We start from the raw sequence: 9,539 nt of genomic DNA, 5'->3' as shown, positions 1-9,539 counted from the left end.
CATTTGATCCACATCACTAGTATGACTGATGATAACTGGAAACAGCTGATCCTCTCCCTCTGTCCGCTGTAATTGGGGCGATGGTTGCCGCGTAATGATTTATGCACAAATCGGCCCGCGTGCAGTGTGAGCAGTAATACGCTGACTGCAGAGGCATCTTTAATGAATTGTCTCCAGTTTAACTGACGCAGGTCCAGCTTCTGTGCTGCTATCGGAGCCATTTATTAAATTGCACTGGCATTATTACAGTCAGATTATAGTTTTTAAACAATGATAACGACAATTCCAATACTAGTTCGATGCACTTGAGTATTTCCATTGTATCAGATATTGAACTTTTTACACTATTACATTTGTCTGACATCGTACAAAAACTTTTGAAATAGCAATTGTTGGTTGCTACCTTCCTGTCCAGTGAAATCCACATCTCTAAATTTGGTAATTCAGAAATTTCCTGACAAACTGACGGACGAAGTGTTCTTTTGCGGGTTTAGAAACATCTCCCAATTCTTAAAATGAATAAACTATTTGAAACACACTGGATTACCTCAGAAATGCATCGCCACAAAATGTTCAAAGACACGGGGCTTCTCACAGGACAGCGACGCTACAAACTGATTTTATTGAATATGATGCGTTGCTGTAGATTAAAATACCCAACAACTAAGTAGTTAGAATTACCATGACCATAATCTGCAGCAATAAAATGCCACCTGCACATCAATACACTGGTAATATTAATCCAAAAACATCTGCATAACGACTAGTTCTTGCGAGGTTCTTTTACTAGCAGTGGATTTTCACAGTGTGGTATTAGTGCTTTTATTTTAGTAAAAGATCAGAATACTTTTTCCGCCCTGCTTTGTGTGTCACGTGCTGCTCTGTCGATTTAAATGTATTTAGTATTATCATTGTATATGAGTATTATTACAATTAGTATTCATAAATGTACATTTATATTTAGGGGTGCCACTTTAAATGTACAAGTGGGCGTGGTCAAACGTGGGTCACATGATTTGACACGGAACTCATCTCTGTGCGTTACAGTGGCCGGAGATGGTTGGTCTGTCTGTCCCTGGTCTGTCCAACCCAGGTAGGTCCATGGGCAGTTTCGTCATGCAATGTTTACCGTCAAAGGAAGTAAACCCAAACAGAGCCGAGACCACCATTCACTCAGAGTCTGTCTGATACAGACCAACTACAAGTGTGCCAGTGACAGGGCACACAGCAACTGACGTAAGAGAAGTTAACAAGCTAACTAACGCTACTGTGGCTAAGCTACACCGGCCCGGGTCCGTACCTCGGTTAGCTATAACTAAGTTAGCTGAGCAAGCTAACTTATCTAACGTCAACTCTCATTTGCTGCACTCTGCATTCTTGTTTGGTCTTATCCAACCAAACCTGCATTTAAGTAACGCTAATCCTGTTGTTTCTCGGCATAAGCGTGCAGCAGAATATCACGTGTATGATAACGTTATGTGCATGTTTAAATTCAGACATGCGTTACATAAATGGAGTAAACTGTGCTCGGTGTTGCATTCTGGCGTATGTCAAAAATGTGTGTCGTGTAAGCTAACTGTCAATGTTGGTGTTTGATTCCACTCTCCTAACGGACGTTTCCGGTTGCGTGTGCGTGTTCTCTCTCGGCTCCAGTAGCACTCGTCCCTTCCGTTAGATTAAACGAGTTAGTGTCATGCCAGTCCTGGCGATGGCAGAGCCCGTGGTTGATCACCAGAGACGGTTTCAGGCCGCTGTGGACGTCATCCATAACCTCCCCCAAAATGGTATGTAGCCTTATCATCATCATTATTTCACATACCGTGTGTTTGTTGTGACTACACTGTAGCAATGGCTCATTCATCTTTGTTATTGTGGGGTTTACCTACACTATGCTGAGCTGTACACACACACACACACACAGAGAGAGAGAGAGAGTAAAACCAAACGCCATTTAATACAAACAGGAGGCTTAATGTAAGTCCTATGCATTATCTCCTGTATGCTCATCTCAACAAGCAGAACTTTCAAAATGTCACATCATACTATTATTATTACATGCATGTCATGGCTCCTCATGATTTGTTACTGTGTACTGATGCCAATAAGAAGGCCACACTAAACATTAGTCTTTTTCAATGGAGTTTGGTGTTCAGCACATTTCATTGCAACAACTACTTTGAAGTTGACAAAATGTTAATTGCATTTGTTGATTTATATCGTCAGCTATATTGCTTTTAATATGTGAGCAAGACACATTAACTGAAATGTCTGAGTACAGCGTGAAGTCCCCTCTGACCTTCTGTAATTCTAGACTGCTCTCCTTTTATGCTTTCCCTTTGTCCCGCTAAATGGAGCAATAAGCAGACAAAGCTCATAATGGTCTGTTACCCTGCAGGTTCCTACCGACCGTCCTACGAGGTCATGCTGCGTTTCTACAGTCTGTACAAACAGGCCATGTGTGGACCTTGTTCAGTGCCGCGACCCGGCTTCTGGGACCCAGTGGGTCGCTACAAATGGTATGTGTGTGTGTGTGCGCGTGCGTGTGCGTGCGTGTTTGTGCACGAGGCTTGTGTGTCATTGTCATCAAGAGTCAGCTTATTTTTCATAATGCCATGCAGTTCATACTCTAAATCATATCTCTGTTTCAAATCTTTTTCATTTTATTTTTCATTATTAATCTGGCCAGTGGGCATGATGACACATTTGTTGGGTGGAGTTTGGTGTGAGGTTCTCTGTGGGTTGGGTAGTTTGTCTTGTTAGGTATATGTCTCCACACCTCGTCTCCTTCTAGTTCTCTATCAGGAGCAGCAGCAGAGAGGTTGCGTTGCACGTTATGTCGATGGAGAGAGGATCAGTGTCTTGCTTAAAGAGATCTTGACCGGGCACATGGCTTAACTCTGAGGCTAACGTGGGGTCAGTTGAGCTTGATGGTCGCTAACACATCCTGTCAGTTCACTTCACTTCTAACAGATTAAGAAGGTGCGAGACAAATCCTTAAAGGGACAGGTCTGGGTTTTGAAGTGGGGTTGTATAAGGTACTTGGATCCAAACCCAAAGTCCTCCTAAAGCCTTGAACCCTGAACCCTCCGGGACTTATCTGAACTCACCTGTTAAATGTCTGAGTGTGAGAGGCTACAGAGGCTTGAAATGGTGTGAATACGAATGGGACAGTACTTTGCTGCGACATATAAAACGTCATGCTATGTACAGTTGTGGGTATTTCTTTTATATTTCTTTATTTTGAAAGATTTACGAGATGAGTTATTTGTCAAATATCTATTTACTCGTTTTTGTCCAAATAGCTTTAATAACAAAATGAAATGTTTGACGACTATATCTGTGAGAAATGGTCTCTGCTTGGATTCATCATCTCTGTGTTTTTATGTTCCATCTTTCATCCTTAATGTTTATGTAAATGTAATATTCCAGGCTCAACACCCATGTGCCGTCCTCTTTATTTACATTATTTTTACGTCTCCGGCTTCCACTGGTAACCCTTATCGTCAAACTGCTATGAATTGTGGGTAATTCCCTGAGGCAAAGTCTGCAGAAATGCAGCTGTATGAAAAGTGCTCATAACGGGCTCAAAATGTCTGCGAGAGTCCTCAGACACTCGACAAACCTCACAGTCTGTGATGTGGAGATTGGGATGGAGCCGTGGAGTGTTTTGAATGTGAAACTAATCTATTCTGGGTTGTTTTGTTTTTTGTTAATGGAGTCTTGTGGCTTTGGGGAGAGCATAGGTTAGTTTCACTGTCAGGTAGGAAAGGGCTGTCTGACAGCTAGAGGAAGGTGAAGGTACTCTCAGTACTGCCTGTTATGTGTTAGTAGTCCTGTCGCTGTGTACTGGCATGTACAGTCATGTGTTTTTAAAATATCGGCATTAAAAGGAATAATAACTTGATGTAATTACATTCTTTGTATCTGGCTCTGCTCCATTGACAGGTGTTCTTCTATGTTTCTCTGGTTTAGTGGATTTGGAGCTCGTCATGGTTAAACGTTGTGTAATAGTGATGTTGTAACGACGTAAAAACTACGTAAAAACCTGTGGAGCTAACATTAGCAGAGTGCGTTAGCACATCGTTACTAGCGTTAGCACTTCTATGCTATGCTAGCTACTGAAGGTATATTGAATGTATACACATGCTGCATTAGCTTTTTAATGACTAACAGTGAATAAAGACCTTCCCGTCTTTACAGGAACAGTGTTCCTTCATTTCATCGTCGTCTGTCTGGATCTCCAGGTGATGAGGTGGTTCACTTTCACACTGATCTGTAGCTTTAGCTTCTATCGTTATCTGTTTAACCTGATTTCACTACTGAGGTAGTTTGAAATCCTGGCTATATCTTTCAAACGCACATTGTAAAGCTTTCTGTCTGAAGGTTAGATAATATTTAGATTTAGATAATATTTCTTTCTGCAGTTAGTGACAGTGTGGGCTCCGTGGTAGCGCTGACAGCTTGATGGAGTAGCACCAGGGGGCGGGGCTTAGCAAAGGGTCAATTGACACTGAAGAATGAAACTGCTAATCAAATCTTGAAATACATTAATTAAGAATTCCCACAGCATAGCACAGGAGTACAGAAGACTTTGTGGTCAGAGGTATTGTAGTTTATGGGATGACGTGTAACAGCCGACTGTTTGTTGACCGGTGGTTCCTGTGAACGTGTCAGGGACGCCTGGAGACGCCTGGGAGAGATGAGCAGCGAGAGCGCCATGGCAGCATACGTGGACGAGATGAAGAAAGTGGCACAGGAGGTACACGACGCACCTGTTTCAATACAACACCATGAGCTCATGTAAAGACTGCATAATAAACCTCTCCTACACCTTGATGTGAGGCATGAACACAGCAGATGAACACAGCGACGTGTAATTAGACTCCAGTGATGAATAACGTTTCCTCTCACTGCAGGTGGTCGACGCCATGCCCATGAACGAGAAAACGGCCTCGCTCTTCCACCACTTCGAGCCGCTCTACCTGGTGATCGATGACATGCCGCGGCCTCCAGAGTCTCTGCTCGCACTCGACGGTCAGTGACCCTGAACCTGAAATAACAAAGTCTGTTTGGATACATACTGTTTACATTACACCCTGCAAGCACTTTTGGACAAATGTTAAAGTAGTGCTAAGATGTTACACGGACTGTGATAAATACTGTTCTGATAGCAGGTTTTATGTTATATTATAGTTTTCTATGTATATAACAATTGCACATCTACAGTCTTTCAATATATTGAATGGTAAGCGTTGTTAAGCGTAGGATATGAACGGACCTGTGCTCCATGTGGACTGTTGATCATGGTTTTCACATTGTCACCCTGTAGATGGTAAACACAGTGAGTGGGCTGACAGGGCAGCAGAGGAGGGGGAGGAGCAGGAGCAGGAGCAGGAGCAGGGCGCTGCTGATCCACATCAGGAGCTGAACCCGTCTGAGGTCGTAGACCTCACTGGCAACACCATCCCTAACGGTACGTAATGGATGGAGCTCGACCCCCCCCCCCCCCCCCCCCCCCCCCTATCACTAGAACAGACTCAACTCTCACTGAGCAGTCTACTCCTGCCTCAGTGAAACACCTCAATCTTCTTCTACGCCCTCTTTAAGTGGCGAGCAAAACTGCACCACAGCCAACATCTGGTAAGGGTCACAACGTCGCCTGACAAAATCATCATAATATAGGTTATGATAATCTATAAACAGCTGGAGGCAACGTGACAAGATTTTGATTTCGGTTTGAAGTGAGAGACGGCGAACAGTCGACTGACTGGACAGCTACTCTGTCCTACCTGCCTCTGCTCTGTGTGATCTATATCTATATTGGGTTCATGACAATAGGTTTCACTTTTAAGCCTAGCTTAAGTTCAAAGGGCTACTGTGGCTCTAAGACCTGGTTCAGAGAGGAACTGAAAATAAGTCCGGGTTTAAATCCTCGTGATCCCACCAAAGGAAAGAGGAACCTTCAAGTTTGGTGTGAAACTGCTCACTACCAGGTCTGTGTGACCGGATCGCCATTTCTGGAAACGTATGTTTTGGTGCTTTGAGCACCACAAGCCGAGTAAAATCTAACCCCTTTATATTAGAGAGAGGGCAGACGTCTCTACAGCGTCTCCTAAACTAGGCAACACACACCAAAAGCATCTGGATAGATAAATAGCACTACAGGTTAAAGGAGAGATATGGATTCTATTTTATTTTATTTTGGAGGAGAACTGTCCCTTTTATTTTGTTAGCTTAAACATGATTTATTAAGAAAACAACCCGTCTCGAATAAAGAACCACAAGCTTTGTCCAACTCAAAAACAGATCAATGTCCTTCTTTCAAAATGCTAAAATGTAAACCAGGAAAAAGTAAAAAACTCCAAAAAGGGAATGAAACTGACTTGGTGTCGGGTTGGGTAAAATACTAATCGGCCTCCTGTATACAAAATACTTGTGCTCCTGTAGACACTGGTGTGTGTGAGGGTTTGGTGTTGACCAGTGACTCAGAGAGCGAGATCTTCTGCGACTCCGTGGATTCGGTTGAGCAACTCGGCAACGTCAAGGTACGACTCGCATCCCCCAACACACAGACCAAGTCCAGCCAACTGCCCCGTGAGAAGGAACACGACATTTCAAATATCTATTCAACCATTTCAAAGGCTGTCTTTCAATCGCAGATTCCTTTCGTCAAGACCAACGGGTTCCACAACGGCCACCCGTCCCTGGAGCCGGCTCCCGTTCAGAGCCACCAGCTGGAGGGCGGTGTGGGGGTGCGGCAGGTCGGAGCAGGTGAAGGTGGAGAGGGGGCGGAGGACGGAAAGGGTCCCGGTCACAACAGGAGGGGTCGAGACACTGGGCGGGAAGGTTCCCACCACAACTGGAGAGAACGTAAGCTGCTCCAACACGGGACAGGTTCAATCATGGATAACTCTAAGGCAGCCTTGTTAAACTAGTTCTGGTTGTTGAGTTTAAAGGGACAGTTAACTCCCAAATCAGAAGGACACATCTTTTCCTCTTGCCAGAAGTGCTGCTCATCAGTCTAGATTGTTTTGGTGCTAGTCGCCTAGCTTTGGAGATTCATACATGAAACGACTCGCAACAAGGTGTGTGGACTACCTTCAGGAACCGGGTCATGGTCTCTTCAGGGACGCTGCTGTAGAGTTTTTAAATATACTTTTTTGGCGCTTTGAGCACCGCAAGCCGAGTACCATATAGTCCCATTATATTAGAGACTTCTCTACGGCCGATATCGCCAACACTATCTAGATGAATGGTACTACAGGCGAGGTAGGAAACGTGTGTGTTTGGGGTGAACTGTCCCTTTAAAGGGATTGGCTGGAACTTTAAAAAGGGGCATTGAATGGAATTTCCAATATGAAATAAAAATCAAATCCTACATAACCATTATTTACATGGTTATTTATATTATAATAACCTTTTAGCATTACTGCAGGCCTCACTGTTGTGACTGAGACTGTATGCACCGTTATGTCTGTAGGTGGTGTTCCTCAGGGCAGTCCGAGGTGGGGGGGCCCCGGCGGTGGCGGAGGGGCCGGCCGAGGAGGAGGGGACGGTTCAGAGGGCGGGGTCGAGAGGCTGCACGACGTCCAGCTCCAGCAGCAGATCATCCTGGCTCTACGGAGGCTCAGAGAGGACATGAGGAGCGTGATGGACCGGCTGGAGGTGGTGGAGCGGCTCGCCGCCACTCACGTAAGCACCAACAGCATCACTCTGCTCCGTCCACGGCAAACAGCTGATGTCAATCTCTACTTCTGCTGCATTCAAATGTTGTCATAGAAGTTCAGAAAGCTCACGTGAACAAATTTATCTTTAAGTTAAAAAAACAAACTAAAACCATATTGTGTGCATGTGCTGGGGACTATTTTCAGCAGCGGATTGAGACACATTATAGTGCAGAGTTTCTCAAATGGGGGTACTAGGACCCCTAGGGGTAATTTTGAGTACTTCAAAAGGATATGTGAGATTTGAAAAAAACTAAAAACAAGTTTATTAAATACATATTAGTCATGCATAGTTCCTGTTACGTAGTTCATAGAGAAACCACTTTTATTTTTAATATACCTATTTTCTTTTACTGCAATCGTTAATTGCAGTAAACTGTCAACTGCTGCAACAAACGCCTTTTTCTTTTTCTTCTTGAGTAGTTTCACATATTTCAAAGTAAAATCTAGAAATATCCAGACTTCACTCCTAAGCTGCTGTTTGTGTGCGACAGGCCCAGAGTTCAGAGTGGAGGCCGTGTCTACAGTGTGCAGCCGCAGCCCCGAAGCAGCAGGTTAGTGTCGGCTAGAGATCCTGCAAAGGAGTTTCCGTTGCTGGAGTTGTTTCCGGTACCGTGATTAACGAGGCGTTTGCCCTTCCCTTCAGGAGGAGAGGTGGTGGCTGTTTGACGTGTCGGGTCAGACCGTCGTCCTCTTCCTGCTGTGGCCGTTCGTCGCTCAGGGTCTGGTCTCCCTGCTGAGGAAAGTCCAGCGGAGAAGCCGCACGTCTTCATGAGCCGGCGGAGACGTCCGGCCACTCGCCTACACAGGGATCCACCGGTGCAAGACGTCCTAGTTTTATTCGGCAGCGAAGCATCAAATCTAATAGGAATTGACGGGGAGGCCTGGTCCTCCATCACACGGGCGCTGAAATGAAGGGACTAGCTGTCTGCTCGGAGAAGAGACGCACACCTCCGGATCCGGAGACCCTCTCTCACTACAGCACATAACTCTGTTTAAATTATTCTAGTGGAATCAGCAGGAAGCAGAGCATAACCTCGTCTCTACCAAACCTGCAGAAGTGCAAATACTGATCATGAGCCTAAATTATTGGTGATTATTTAATCTGAGCGAGACACCATCAATGTACTTATGGATTTGCCATAAGATCTGTGTCTTGTAATATACTGAATATTATTGTCCACGGTATCTGCTTTCAGATGGAATAAGAAGTCAGCATACAGGTGTGGTTGCCTCATCATTTCATGTGAATCTTTCAATCTGATTCTTGACCTCAGATTGTTTGGTCAGCGTCCCTTTTACGTAGTACACGTAGTACACGTAGTACACGTAGTACACTGAAAGGATGAACCTATTTGAGGCTACGATGGGAGAACTTGTTTTCAAAAGCTGCCCTGTAACAGTCATGTATAATACTAATGCATGAGCTCAAATTAATAAATCTATATTGAATAGAAGGTCGTGGTGTGTCAAGTCTTGGTGGCAAATGTTAAGAATGTAAACACAAGACCTCTAGTTTAACAGTGACGGTGCAGAGATGCAGGCCGATACCAACCAATTGATTTATTCAAGTCTATGTTTCTATCTACTGGAATTATGATTCCTGTATGACCGTACAATGTGACATGCTTATCTATATTACGACTTTAATGTGAGTAAAGTCACGTATACATCACTGATAACAGATGATAAGATAAGATACTGATAAGATGCTATAAATTGCATAGAAATGCGTTAAAGCTGCTGAAACCTAACACACGTTTTAAGGCTGATGTGGATATTCTAGGACGATCATAAATGATCAAATAAGTGAAC

At 44.2% G+C, this 9,539-nt stretch overlaps 1 protein-coding gene across 4 annotated transcripts; it reads left to right on the top strand.

Moving 5' to 3' along the window:
• Positions 1 to 1,011: 1,011 nt before the first annotated feature.
• Positions 1,012 to 9,164, top strand: acbd4 (acyl-CoA binding domain containing 4). Of its 4 annotated transcripts, none has more exons than XM_079182283.1 (11): positions 1,012 to 1,093; positions 1,654 to 1,784; positions 2,396 to 2,516; positions 4,675 to 4,759; positions 4,917 to 5,034; positions 5,330 to 5,473; positions 6,448 to 6,545; positions 6,660 to 6,870; positions 7,481 to 7,692; positions 8,219 to 8,278; positions 8,371 to 9,164. In XM_079182283.1, exons 2-11 carry the CDS (start codon positions 1,694 to 1,696, stop codon positions 8,497 to 8,499), a joined length of 1,269 nt encoding a protein of 422 aa, XP_079038409.1. In that variant the 5' UTR covers positions 1,012 to 1,093; positions 1,654 to 1,693; the 3' UTR covers positions 8,500 to 9,164. The 4 variants fall into 4 exon arrangements, with proteins under 4 accessions (XP_079038409.1, XP_079038410.1, XP_079038408.1 ...); XM_079182284.1 differs by having other exon boundaries at positions 1,047 to 1,093; positions 1,657 to 1,784; XM_079182282.1 differs by having other exon boundaries at positions 1,047 to 1,236; positions 1,657 to 1,784.
• Positions 9,165 to 9,539: the final 375 nt, after the last annotated feature.

This window comes from Pholis gunnellus, assembly GCF_910591455.1.
Source record: "Pholis gunnellus genome assembly, chromosome: 21".
Taxonomy (NCBI): Eukaryota; Metazoa; Chordata; class Actinopteri; order Perciformes; family Pholidae; genus Pholis; species Pholis gunnellus.
The sequence above is the reverse complement of the archived record's forward strand: the minus strand, read 5'-3'. Positions and strand labels throughout refer to the sequence as shown.